The sequence below is a fragment of the Capra hircus genome, chromosome 5 (assembly GCF_001704415.2).
Source record: "Capra hircus breed San Clemente chromosome 5, ASM170441v1, whole genome shotgun sequence".
Taxonomy (NCBI): Eukaryota; Metazoa; Chordata; class Mammalia; order Artiodactyla; family Bovidae; genus Capra; species Capra hircus.
The window spans coordinates 111,661,343-111,675,905 of NC_030812.1; the positions used below are offsets into that span (position 1 = coordinate 111,661,343).

The window sequence follows — 14,563 nt, forward strand, 5'->3', positions numbered from 1 at the left end:
GATCCTGTTTCCCACCTGTTCTCCTTTACACGTGTCACGTTAAGATCTAAAGATCAGATTTCAGAAGTAATAACAAGGTAACTTGTCTAATTCTTGTACCACTCGCTTCATGAGTACATAGCAACTCCCCTACTCATGTTGTATTTTCTTAAGATGACATTCAAGTATATGAAGAGATACACATTTTCTGTTGCCCTGAGAGTTTGGGTTGCACTGTAAGTGAAATGAGTTATTCCTGTAATTTTTCAGGGGAGCTGTAGGAAGTTCAAGAAGATAAGGAGAGGTTTGATGGGAGAACGGAAAAAGGAGGGGTCCTTGGATCGGGAAAAGGGGAAGAGGAGGGGAGGGATCTCTCTGTGTCTCCCCATACCTTCCCTCCTTTATCCTCCCTGCCCCTTTCCTTGTTCCTTCTGCAGTTACTGCTTTTGAAGAATTAGCCTGAGAGAAGGAAGGAAAGCACCTGGAAGGGTTTTTATCCTCTGAGGATGGCTTGTAGGTCCTGTGTCTTTGAGACTAGAATGAGCATCGCATGAGGTGAGTGTAGGAAGGATCAGGTTACTCTTGGAAGAGGTTTTCAGTTGGATTCTTTGCTCTGAGTTTTATGGATTTTTTTTTTAACTTCTTTTTGCCTGTGTGTGTTTGGAAAGATGTTAAATTCTTGTTTGGATTTCTTTCCTTATTTCGAGGAGAGGGAAAATAATTATCCAATTAGATTCCTTTGAGGAGACAGCAAGATAATGCAAAATCATTTAATACAGGAAGTGTTCTTTCTTGTTGCTGGGAAATAAGACCACCCCTGCTAAATGACACATTTTTGGAAAACTCTGGGTTCTAGAGAGGGTTACAATGCCACAGAGGTAGATGGAAATCAGGCTGGCCATCTCAAGTAGGAGGGTAAGAATGAGTGCCACTGCTTGCTGGGCCTTTGCTTTCAAGCTGGTGCGAAGGCAACCTGGAGAGTCCCAGGCTTTTCTGTGCACGCCTGCAGGCCCGTAGGGTCCTTTTCGAAACTCTGTCCTGTTTACAAAATGGAGAGAAGAGTTCAAGGGTCAAACAAAACATGGGTAACGTGAATGATGTTAGAAAAATAACCACTGAGGTCTGTGGTAAAGAGCAATTGTGTGATCTCTGTTTCTCTGTAGATTAATGATGCTTGCCTTCTCTGCTGTTGAGCTCCTGGGAGAAAAACCATCATGTCCAAACATAATTTGGTTGGGCTCTTGTAAGCCCACAAGTCATTTAGTAGATTTACATCTTGGCTCCATCACACACATACAAATGATAGTAGGCAATTTACTTCGCGTTTTCAAGCCTCAGTTTACTGATAAGAATAATAAGGCGGAATAATGAAAATAAGAAAACACGTAAATGGACAAAGTGCTCAAAAGACACAAACTTACCGAATTTCTTAAGACTGCAAACATGCTTCAGTCCAGCAGGTGGTGGTGACCCACGGCCACTGAGCAAAAATGGCCTGCGCGTGCACGCTGCAAACCTGGCGCCGAGAGCGCGCGGGGATGGGAGGAACGGGGAGGTGCCCCTGCCTGAGTGGCAGTCCGCAGAGGCAGGTGGGGGCGGGGCTGCTGGAGAGAACTGCTGCGTCTGTGCTCGTGTGTATATGCCTCCAGGCCCAATGCAGAGGGGACATCTCTTTTAATGTCTTATTAAAAGGGTAGAAGCAAAGCAGGACCATGAAATCTGGGAGAGCCTGGTCATCCACTTCTCCGTTGCCTTCAAACAAAATTCCAGCCTCAAATCCGTTTGAGAGGGAAACACACACCTATTATAATGGACCAGGAGCTATGACGACTTTCCGGTTTGATCCCAAACCACCCCTGAGTGTGTAATCTTCACTGTAACGGACTGTATCACACATGAAAGCCAGTCTTGCCTGAGGTTTACTCTGGACACTCATGCAGCTGGGACCTTCTCACCTGTAGGCCCTGCCAGCACTTCCGCATTCTTCATCACTAGAGCAATTCTGACATGGTCATATTGCTACTTTTTATTTTTTGGCTGCACTGGGTCTTCGTTGCTGCTTAAGGGCTTTCTCTAGTGGCCATGCTGGGGGGCTACTCTCTAATTGTGGTGCACAGGCTTCTCGTGGTGGCTTCTCTTGTTGCCAAGCACGGGCTTTAGAACACGCAGGCTCAGTAGTTGTGCAAGGGTTTACTACCCCCTGCCTCATGGTGAAGGAAATGGCAACCCACTCCAGTATTCTTGCCTGGAGAATCCCATGGACGGAGGAGCCTGGCAGACTACAGTCCACAGGGTTGCAGAGTCAGACATGACTTAGCGACTACACCACCACCACCGCCACCTGCCTCGTGCAGTGTGGGATCCCTAGCGGATCAGAGATCGAACTTGCACCCCTGCATTAGCAGGTGGAATCTTAACCACTGGATCACCAGGAAATTCTAGAGGTTGGATTACTTCATCCCCCTTCACCCCCAAATTATTTCAGTGTTTTACAGTATGACACATAAAGATACATATGCTGGAGTGAGCCCAAGATTACTAGCCCAGTAGGAACAGAACAGGTTTTAGCACAACAGGAACCCACTTTAGCTTCCCTAGGAACCCACTGCTGGAGTGGTTACATTCTAGTGGATAAAGGCCAGGTTTGCTGCTAAACATTCTACATTCTAAGCATACAGGGCAGGCTCCTATAGGAAAAGATTATCCAACCAAAAATATCAACAGTGCTGAAGTTGAGAAATCCTCTTCCAGAGTGACAGCGACACCTCAATGATTAAGTCTGAATATTCTGAACCGCCAGAAGTCATCTGGAAGTGACTACGGCTTTTGCACAGCTTCCTGGTGAAAACTGAGAAACTACGAGAAACTATTAACCACTCTAATGCTTCAATCAAGTATCAGCTGGACACCTACCAAGAATCACACTTTCTTTAAACTGGGATATGAATGTATGTATTCTTTATTAGGATGCTCACAAGAACGACACATTAGCACTGTCCTTCTGGTGGGACAGAGAATACACATCTGACCCACATCATAGCAGGAGACAAGCCCAGGGAACGGCTCTCAGAGCTGGTACAAGGGTCCACTGAAGAAACTGCCATTCAGCAAAGCAAGGATGCTTCCTGGATTCCACCATCTCTGCTGCAGCTTCCAGTCAGTCCTCCGTAATGGGCCCAGAATCCTCCATTCCAGAACCTCCTGCCGTGCCTTCAAGACCTAGGTCAAGTGGCCCATGTCTCACTCACCCGGGTGCCTCTGGAATTTGGCAGCATGTCTCTTTGGTATGCTGCTGCCCCGCCCCCCTCAGGGGGCAAAGGTGGGAGCTGGGGGGAATACATTACCAAAAGCAAACAGCAGGGTACATCAGTAACTGACACTTTGGGCATACACCCAACAACCTCAGAACACATGCTTCCTCCCCAAATGACACATTACACCCTGCAGAGCAAAGGAAACCCCTCGATGATTCAGATACGTGTGCAACGATCCTGTAGGCCGGGAACGAGGGGTACAAGCAGACAGTTATGCCATCATGCCCTGCACAGTAGGAAGCAGGCACCTAAAAGCTGGAACCAATTCTCTATCTTGGCTCTTCCCTGCCTTTAAGTGGTGTTATCCAGCCTGTTCCACCTGTTCTGGGCATTAGTTCATTTTCTAAAAGGGAGGATAAGATGGCAGAGAGGAAGGGGAGATTAGGGGAGGGGCTGACAACCTGTAAAACAAGACAACAATACAAAAATGCAAAAACCAAACTGAGCATTAAAATACTTTATAACAACAGAAGGTAGCTGGAAACACTATGTGCTAACAGACAATATGACACACAACTCGGGGTGGGGTGCAGAGGAGTCAGTTGGGAGTGCGGCTGAGGCCACCAGCTTAGACCAAGAGCCTCTCGATGGACTGCTGAATGGACTGGATCTGCTGCTTCAGTTGTGAGCCCTCTTTGATGGTGACGGAGCAGGCGATGACAGGCCTGGAGACCCCGCAGGCTCGCCCCAGAGCCTGCTTGGAGCGCACGAACACATAGGGCACGTTCTTGTCCTCACACAGCAGCGGGAGGTGCAGGATGATCTCCAAGGGCTCCGCATCTGCAGCCATCACGATGAACTCAGAGATGCCTCTGTTGAGGGTTTTGGTGGCTGTGGAGAGAAGGACATGAAGTCAACAGGTGATGTGGGCTGGGGCAGGGAAGGCACAACAAAGCAATTTCCAAGGAAAAGAAAACAGGGGCAAGAAAAATGGGCAAAAATGTCCAGGACTAGGCAATTCTCTGTCCCACAGTGGCCCTGGGAGGAGATAGGGAGCCAAGCATCAAATCTCCAATGCCTTCCTCAAACTCTACATCAAACCCGTCAGTTCTGTCAAAATGCACTCTAAATCCTAAAAAGAGCCCTTCTGTTCCTGTCCTCTGCCACCACACTCCCCGAGCTTCACCAGCAGGAAGCAGTGCAGTGCGGCACTGCTCCAGCCCCGTGACCAAGGATCAGGAGTCCCCATCCTGATCTGCAGGATCAATACTTCGGAAAGCTCACACCACGCGCAACTCACCAAGCAAGCTCAACACCCCTCAGCACTGTTCAAATCCTTATCATCTTATTTAACTTATACTTTTATTTCTGGCTGTTCCGGTCTTCCTTGCTGCTTGGGCTTTTCTCTAGTTGTGGGAAGCAGGGGCTACTCTCTTAGTGGTGGTGTGCGGGCTTCTCACTGCAGTGCCTTCCCTTGCTGAACAGCACAGGCTCAAGAGTCGTGGCACAAGGCTTAGATGCTCAGCTGTGTGTGGGATCTTCCCAGACCAGGGTTCTAACTGTGTCTCCTGCATTGGTGAGTGGATTCTTTACCACTGAGCTACCAGTGAAACCCCCTCAAATGCTTATCCGTGACTGCTTATCTGTGACCCAGTGCTAGCCCGCAGGCCACACACGCTGCTGCTCCCGATGGTGGGCCTAATCAAAAGCACCCAGCCCTCTTTCCACCTTGGAAATCTAGGCCAGACCCCAGACAGGGACGGTGCTGTTAACACTCCTCTCGGACCATCCTCTGGTTGCCTTACCCTCATTGGCTCCTTTTCGAAGCTGCTTGTAGTTACATGACTGCTGAACAAGGTCCAGTAGTTTCTTGGTGAGGTGGGCATCTGCAAGAGGGTAGGCCTTTGGATTGACGTCAGCCTCGGTCTGTGGCAGGGAAATCAAAGCACGAGTCAAACTGAACCAGAAGTTGTTCCAGACAAGTCACAAAGAACTTCAACCAAAAACTGAGAGGGACAATACAGAGCTTCCCTACTTCCCCTCCCCCAAAGACACACATTTAATTTATTTACTGAATCTAAACAAGTATAATTTATAGAAACCCAGCACAAAGTTCTATTTCCTTTATATTTGAATCTTCAGTTTTCAGTAAGAATCCTGGTTTCCAAAACATCAAAGTATTTTCTCATTTATTCTACCCTGCAATTCACATAAAATAGTTTCAGAGTTGCTATACCAATACTACCTCCATCAACTATAAACCCACCGAGGTCAAAATTTCCTTTTAATCTCACAATATATCCAACTAAAACCATCCAGTCAGAGTACTATATTCAAAAGTTATTCAAACTATATTTTACCTTATGGCTATCAATCTGATATACAATGAAGGTTCCTTTGGAGTAACAGGCAAATTTGGCCTTGGAATGCAGAATGAAGCAGGGCAAAGACTAATAGCGTTTTGCCAAGAAAATGCACTGGTCATAGCAAACACCCTCTTCCAACAACACAAGAGAATACTACACATGGACATCACCAGATGGTCAACACCAAAATCAGATTGATCATATTCTTTGCAGCCAAAGATGGAGAAGCTCTATACAGTCAACAAAAACAAGACCAGGAGCTGACTGTGGCTCAGATCATGAACTCCTTATTACCAAAGTCAGACTCAAATTGAAGAAAGTAGGGAAAACCACTAGACCATTCAGGTATGACCTAAATCAAATCCCTTATGATTATACAGTGGAAGCGAGAAATAGATTTAAGGGCCTAGATCTGATACATAGAGTGCCTGATGAACTATGGAATGAGGTTCGTGACATTGTACAGGAGACAGGGATCAAGACCATCCCCATGGAAAAGAAATGCAAAAAAGCAAAATGGCTGTCTGAGGAGGCCTTACAAATAGCTGTGAAAAGAAGAAAGGTGAGAAGCAAAGGAGAAAAGGAAAGATATAAGCATCAGAATGCAGAGTTCCAAAGAATAGCAAGAAGAGATAAGAAAGCCTTCTTCAGTGATCAATGCAAAGACATAGAGGAAAAGAACAGAATGGGAAAGACTAGAGATCTCTTCAAGAAAATTAGATACCAAGGGAACATTTCATGCAAAGATGGGCTCGATAAAGGACAGAAATGGTTTGGACCTAACGGAAGCAGAAGATATTAAGAAGAGGTGGCAAGAATACACAGAAGAACTGTACAAAAAAGATCTTCACGACCCAGATAATCACGATGGTGTGATCATTCATCTAGAGCCAGACATCCTGGAATGTGAAGTCAAGTGGGCCTTAGAGAGCATCACTATGAACAAAGCTAATGGAGGTGATGGAATTCCAGTTGAGCTATTTCAAATCCTGAAAGATGATGCTGTGAAAGTGCTGCACTCAATATGCCAGCAAATTTGGAAAACTCAGCAGTGGCCACAGGACTGGAAAAGGTCAGTTTTCATTCCAATCCCAAAGAAAGGCAATGCCAAAGAATGCTCAAACTACCGCACAATTGCACTCATCTCACATGCTAGTTAAGTAATGCTCAAAATTCTCCAAGCCAGTCTTCAGCAATATATGAACCGTGAACTTCCTGATGTTCAAGCTGGTTTTAGAAAAGGCAGAGGAACCAGAGATCAAATTGCCAACATCCGCTGGATCATGGAAAAAGCAAGAGAGTTCCAGAAAAACATCTATTTCTGCTTTATTGACTATGCCAAAGCTTTTGACTGTGTGGATCACAATAAACTGTGGAAAATTCTTCAAGAGATGGGAATATTAGACAACATGACCTGCCTCTTGAGAAATCTGTATGCAGGTCAGGAGGCAACAGTTAGAACTGGACATGGAACAACAGACTGGTTCCAAATAGGAAAAGGAGTGCGTCAAGGCTGTATATTGTCACCCTGCTTATTTAACTTCTATGCAGAGTACATCATGAGAAATGCTGGACTGGAAGAAACACAAGCTGGAATCAAGATTGCCGGGAGAAATATCAATCACCTAAGATATGCAGATGACACCACCCTTATGGCAGAAAGTGAAGAGGAGCTAAAAAGCCTCTTGATGAAAGTGAAAGAGGAGAGTGAAAAAGTTGGCTTAAAGCTCAACATTCAGAAAACGAAGATCATGGCATCTGGTCCCATCACTTCATGGGAAACAGATGGGGAAACAGTGGAAACAGTGTCAGACTTTATTGTTTTGGGCTCCAAAATCACTGCAGATGGTGACTGCAGCCATTAAATTAAAAGACACTTACTCCTTGGAAGAAAAGTTATAATTAACGTAGATAGCATATTCAAAAGCAGAGACATTACTTTGTTGACTAAGGCCCATCTAGTCAAGGCTATGGTTTTTCCAGTAGTCATGTATGGATGTGAGAGTTGGACTGTGAAGAAGGCTGAGCGCAGAAGAATTGATGCTTTTGAACTGTGGAGAAGACTCTTGAGAGTGCCTTGGACTGCAAGGAGATCCAACCAGTCCATTCTGAAGGAGATCAGCCCTGGGATTTCTTTGGAAGGAATGATGCTAAAGCTGAAACTCCAGGCAGGAGGAGAAGGGGACCACAGAGGATGAGATGGTTGGATGGCATCACTGACTCGATGGACGTGAGTCTGAGTGAACTCTGGGAGTTGGTGATGGACAGGGAGGCCTGGCGTCCTGCGATTCATGGGGTCACAAAAAGCCGGACACGACTGAGCGACTAAACTGAACTGCAGCAACCAGGAGAAGGCAATGGCAACCCACTCCAGTATTCTTGCCTGGAAAATCCCGTAGACCAAGGAGCCTTGTAGGCTGCAGTCCATGGGGTCGCACAGAGTCGGACACGACTCAAGTGACTTAGCAGCAGTGGCAACGAAGGGAGAATACTATATATTTGATATTAACGAATTATTTAATTTGGGGGTATTGTAGTGGCATCGAAGTTGTTGAAATTTCTCATTTCACAGACGCATGCTGTAATACCTACAGATAAAATGCAACCCCATTGGATCCATTGCAAAATAACACGCATATAAAACAAACTTGGTGGTGCCTCGCCTATTCCATTTCTCCTACCCTATTTTCACCTCTCGACTTTTTTTTTATTAATTTCTCATTTGCTTTCCCTGTGATTCTTTTTAAAAATATGTATTTTATTATATACATAACCTGGGTGCAGCCCACATTACCATTCCTGAGCACCGAGCAGTTTGCCAGCAGTGATGCGGTCTAACCCTGGGTTTGGAAGCTGGAGTGCGGCACGCAGCTTGCGGCACACGGTGACCCATGGGCGATGGCCCAGTGGATATACTCACCATGTTGAGTCCGCCTTGAACGTCTCCTGCCTGATCCCCCAAGAGCTTGGAAGCGACCCCCCAACCCACCGCCGCAGAGGAACTAGAAGTGAAGTCAGCGGAAGTGACGTCGAGAACCCGCTCGGACCCGGAAGCCTGGTCCCACACACCAACACAACGCACTGTGTCAATCTGTCATGATACCAGGGTGATGAGAAATTAGAGGAAATTCGAGACTTCCCTGGTGGCTCAGATGGTTAACCGTCTGTCTACAATGAGGGAGACCCAGGTTCGATCCCTGGGTCGGGAAGATCCCCTGGAGAAGGAAATGAGAATCCACTCCAGTACTATTGCCTGGAAAATCCCATGGACAGAGGAGCCTGGTAGGCTACAGTCCATGGGGTCGGAAAGAGTCAGACATGACTGAGCGACTTCACTTTCGAGATGTTTCATGAAGTGGGAAAGATCTCTAATTATTTGCTCTTCTTCATACAGCCAGATGGCTCAGTGGTGAAGAATCCACCTGCAATGCAGGAGACTCAAGAGATGCGGATTCAATCCCTGGGTCAGGAAGATCCCTTGGAGGAGGAAATGGCAAGCCACTCTAGTATTCTTGCTTGGAAAATCCCATGGACAGAGGAGCCTGGTGGGCTATATACTTCTTTGTTAGAGTCCGACATGGCCAAGCGACTAACAGTGACTGAGCAAGCACATACATTCTATAATCAGCTTTTTCAAATTCTACCAAAAAAAAAAAAAAAAAGAAAGAAAAAGAAAAAGCCTGCTGGGACAGCATTGATTTGTAGATTTAAAGTAATCCCAATTAGGATAAAACACCTTTAAGATACAGAATCAGTCAAACCAGTTAAGCATATATATTTACTTAACTCTTTAGTGCTTTTAAATAAAGCTTTATAATTTCTCCAAAAGCCTTAGTATCTTTTAGATTTACTCAGATATTTCAGCTTAAGAAAATTCACCCTATTCCTTAATATTTTAAGAACTTTTATAAATGAATTGGCACTGAATTCTATCATATTTTTTGTATGAGATGGATGAGTTAAGCCTTTTCTCCTTTATTCTTAAAGTTTTTCTAGTGTTGGTTGCACAAGGTTGTAAATATAAGAACAACCACTGAGTTATACACTTATTTTTTTTCTACTACACACTTGTTTTTAAAATTGATGCATAACTGACCTATGATATTATGTTAGTTCCAGGCGCACAACACTGTTATTTGATATTTCTATACAAACTGATCACCACTGACTCACACACTAAAGAGCGGAACTTATGGTATGAAATTATCTCAATAAAGCTATTGTTTAAAGTAGGTGTAGTGGCTCAGATGCCACAATGCAGAAGGCCAGGGTTCAATCCCTGGGTCAGCAAGATCGCTTGGAGAATGGGATGGCTACCCACTCTAGTATTCTTGCCTGGAGAATCACATGGACAGAGGAGGCTGGTGGACTGAAGTCCATGGAGTTTCAAGAGTCAGACAGGACTCAGCAACTAACACTTAAAATTTTTCCATGTTAAAAAAGTTTTAGTTAGAAAAACAAAACTTTAGTTTTTCTTACTGAATTATAATTAACATACAATATTAACTTTGTTCCTTTACTATTATTCAGCCCTCCTACTTCTACGTTAATTCGTTTTGATTCTATTTTTTTCAGGTATTTGTTCCTCTAAGTTTCTATATTTATAGATATCACATTGCTCATATTTTCTTGATTAATCTCATCAGAGGGGACTTTTCAAATACTCTTCTGATTCTGTCCACCTTACAACAAGATACATTTTCTTTTTTTTCTTTTTCTTTTTTAATTTTTTCTTTTTTATTTATTTTTTAGTTTTTTATTTTTTAAATTTTAAAATCTTTAATTCTTACATGCATTCCCAAACATGAACCCCCCTCCCACCTCCCTCCCCACAACATCTCTGGGTCATCCCCATGCACCAGCCCCAAGCATGCTGCACCCTGCGTCAGACATAGACTGGCGATTCAATTCTTACATGATAGTATACATGTTAGAATGCCATTCTCCCAAATCATCCCACCCTCTCCCCCTCCCTCTGAGTCCAAAAGTCCGTTATACACATCTGTGTCTTTTTTCCTGTCTTGCATACAGGGTCGTCATTGCCATCTTCCTAAATTCCGATACATTTTCTATTTCAGTAATTTCTGCTTTTCTTTCATGTTATTTTGTCCTTTTGATCTTTTCCTAGCTTTTTAGTGCCCCCCCCCCCGCCCCCGCTTCTTAGGTTCCAATACTTTAGTTGTATCCTACATATTCCGATATTTGGTATTTCCATTATTGTTCAGTTCTGTTTTCAAATTTCCCTTATTACTTTCAATTTGACCCATGAGTTGTTTACATCTTTATACTCTGTTTCTATGTCATCTGCATTTTAGTTGAGAGAATATGGTCTATATTGTTATCAATCTTTATCTTCTATAATTGATGGGTGCAGTATTCACTGGTTTCACTACCACCACTAGATCCACGTTTATTCATAGTGTTACTCACATCTTCTATTTCCATACTGATGTTCTGGCTTCACAATCAATTAAATGCTACATAACTGCATATCTATTTCTTCTTATAATTATGTCATCCTCATTTTACTTGTACTTTCTTTCCTTCGAGTGTCGTGTACCCACCCCACCCGCCCCCGCCATTTTCCACTCTAGTGATTTGGAGTTATCTTTATTTTTTTGATGGCTACTGAGAAATCACAACTTACGTTTTTACCTCATCAAAATCTAATGCTCACCAATAACGTCACAATTCAGAACCGCCTCTTAAACAGAAATACTTAAGTTCCCAGAAACACTTTAATTCCTATCACTCCTCATAAATATACTTTTTAAAATGCCAAGATATTTTTACTGTAGCTTCCAATCACCCATCTCTGGGAACTAGGATTCTCATCTCTTAATAAACATCAAAGGCATAAAAGGGGAAGACTTCAGGAGATCCACTATGATCATCCGGTCCCAACACTTCATGGCAAACAAATGCGGAAACAATGGAAACAGTGACAGACTATTTTCTTGGGCTCCAAAATCACTGCAGATGGTGACTGCAGCCACCAAATTAAAAGACGCTTGCTCCTTGGAAGAAAGTGAAGTGAGTCACTCAGTTGTGTTCAACTCTTGGTGATCCCGTACAGTCCATGGAATTCTCTAGGCCAGAATACTGGAGTGGGTAGTCTTTCCCTTCTCCAGGGAATCTTCCCAACCCAGGTCTCCCACATTGTAGGCAGATTCTGAAAAGCTATGACCAACCTACACAGCATATTAAAAAGCAGAGACATTACTTTGCCAACAAAGGTCTGTCTAGTCAAAGCTATGGTTTCTCCAGTAGTCATGTATGGATGTGAGAGTTGGCCCATAAAGAAAGCTGAGCCCCGAGGAATCAATGCTTTGAGCTGTGGTGTTGGAGAAGGCTCTTGAGAGTCCCCTGGACTGCAAGGAGATTAAACCAGTCAATCCTAAAAGAATCAGTCCTGAATATTCATTGGAAGGACCAATGCTGAAGTCCAATACTTTGGCCACCCGATGCAAAGAACTGACTCACTGGAAAAGACCCTGGTGCTGGGAAAGATTGAAGGCAGGAGGAGAAGGGGATGACAGAAGATGAGATGGTTGGATGGCATCACCAACTGGATGGACAAGAGTTTGAGCAAGCTCTGGAAGTTGGTGATGGACAGGGAAGCCTGGCCTGTTGCAAGTCCATGGGGTAGCAAAGAGCTGGATATGGCTGAGCAACTGAACTGAACTGAAAGAGGAGTCACTTTCTTGGTTTAATAAAAGTCAACAACAACGACAACAAAAGTTCCACTCAATTTTAAAGCCAAACCACCGACCTTATAAATAGCAACTGAAAGTTGCTTAGGGTGTATTTATTCACCTTTTAATTTTTCCAAGGGTTAATTAAATGAGTGAATGAGTGAAATCTTACTGCTAGACAACTTTAACCCGTAGCTTGATGTCTTTGTTCTCCTCATACACCAGACAGCCAAAACCTGCAAGTTTTGATTTGACAACAAATACTGCATGCTCACTCTCTCCATACCAGGCGCAAAGGCAATTAAATGTATTATTAAACTGAGACCACCTGATTCCAAAACTATTCAAGGAACTCCGAAAAATGAGCACTAGTTTAGAAGGTTCAAGTTCTAGACTCAGCAAATACCAACCTCAAAATGGGGGTGGAGCAGCAGGGAAGATATCCATTGGGATCCAAGAACCGTTAAAAGGATTAAACCTCATTATGAAAGTCGAATTGTTTTTGCAAACTCTTCCCTCCTTACTAAGTGCCGACCAAAACTAAGTACCAAGGCACACGATCTGATTAAAAAGTTGAGACCATCAAGAGTTTTAGAGGAGCCCGCACGTGGTGCTACCAGGACTTTTGATTTCTGAGGTTACCGCCTAGCAGGAGGAATCTTTCCTGCATTCCAGGCTGGGGTTCCCTCCAAACGCAGGCTCCAAACGCCAAAGGCCCCTTTAATCCCTGGCACACGTAACTTGCGACAGGCACTAGGCGCAGACCCATGGAGATATCCTTCTCCTGAACCTCAGCATTGGGAAAGTGGAGCTGGGGAGGTTGATCCAAACCCAGGGTTCCACATCATCCTCTAGCGACCCCTCCAGAAGAAATATAAAACCAATAAAATAAAAATTTCTCATTCAACTTTCTACTCTGTCCCACGTGGGTTGGTCCGTTTCTCCCAGGCCAGGCTATGCCCTCTCTCCGCTCACCAGAGGCCTTTGGCCAGGAGCACTAACTGCTGACAGACGCTCCATCACAGAATCCGGGACTCATCTCTAGCGTTCTAACCTCGGATCGGGAGAAAAGACATCGCTTGGGGTTACTCGGCCGTCCGAGCTCGAACCCCTCACCGAGCCGGCGAGACCGCGCATGTTCTAAGCCGACAAGCTAGTGAGAGAACAGAACCCCGAGTCTCCCACTTCCTGGCTCTTCAACCAGGCGCACGCACTCACCATGGCTGCGGTTCAGTGGTACCGTCCCTCCTCAAGAAGCACAGGCGACGTCAGAAAAGAACTTTCCGCCGAGAAAAGTCGCAGGGAAGAAGTGGAAATGGCCGCTAGCGGCCGGAAGCGGAAATGACGTTGAAAGAGGGCGGCTCTTCCCTTAAAGGGCACCAGCGCGGAACGACTTCAGTTCTGGGGGAGGGACCGCCTTTGCCGTAGTTTTAGTGTCGTTCTGTTACCGGTTATTGGCAGGAACAGTGAGTTCAATATCCAAAATATAACACACCAAAAACAAAGAATTTTAATGGTGTCATTCCATTGCTAGTTTATTTTGTAGCACATTTATGTGATTTTAATATCATTTTTTTAACTCTATGTGGTAGTAAAGGAATGGTATGGAGATAGTAATTGATAATCCTAAATGTTTTCCTTCATATTCAGATATCTTTGTTAAATTTTCTGGTGAAGTGTGGAGTCCACCAGAAGTGGAATCCACCGAGTAGGGAATTCAGTGGAGTAGGGAATTCTTCTTCCGGTTTGGGGATGGAGGTTGAGTTTCTGGCAGGTTGGGTTTGGAGATGTCTAGGACAACCCACTTTCTTCCTGCCCAGCATGCTGCTTTTTCCCTGGGTGCTCCGAAGTTCCACTATTTAAAGCTAGACTCATGCCTCATCACCTGTAAGAGGTCCTCCTGGATCCCTCACCACCTCCAAAAAGTTCTCCTGGATCTTTAATAGCCCTTACTCGTGTCTCTTCCCAAGACACCAGGCATGTCTTGGGACCATTTGGATCTAGCCAAAAGTAGACCGTAAGGGGTCAGTTCCAGGTATTTCGTTTGGAAACCTAGAAGTAGAGATCCATCAGGGCACTGGACACTGATGAAGTGCAGCTCTTAAACTTCACAGATACTGAGGCCCAGAGTGGGTACGTTGCTTGTCCAAAGTCACCTAACGACACAATGGCAGAAGCCAGAACCCGACCCTGGGATTTTTGGCTTTCAGCTTGGGTTACTTCCACCACATCTGGTTACTATGCTTGAAAAGCCAGCTGGATGGGTTTG

At 44.6% G+C, this 14,563-nt stretch overlaps 1 protein-coding gene across 1 annotated transcript; it reads right to left on the reverse strand.

Moving 5' to 3' along the window:
• SNU13 (SNU13 homolog, small nuclear ribonucleoprotein (U4/U6.U5)) lies at positions 2,916–13,636 on the reverse strand. Its single transcript, XM_005681119.3, has 3 exons — positions 13,513–13,636; positions 5,039–5,159; positions 2,916–4,124 (listed from the first exon to the last, which is right to left on the reverse strand). The coding sequence occupies exons 1-3, from the start codon at positions 13,513–13,515 to the stop codon at positions 3,862–3,864; spliced, it is 387 nt and encodes a 128-aa protein (XP_005681176.2). The 5' UTR covers positions 13,516–13,636; the 3' UTR covers positions 2,916–3,861.

What these genes read in the sequence shown, in the direction of transcription:
- SNU13 (XM_005681119.3), bottom strand. An exon ending in TCGAAAAGGAGCCAATGAGG is followed by an intron (nt 4,125 to 5,038) that starts GTAAGGCAACCA and finishes TTCTCTCCACAG; the next exon opens with CCACCAAAACCCTCAACAGA.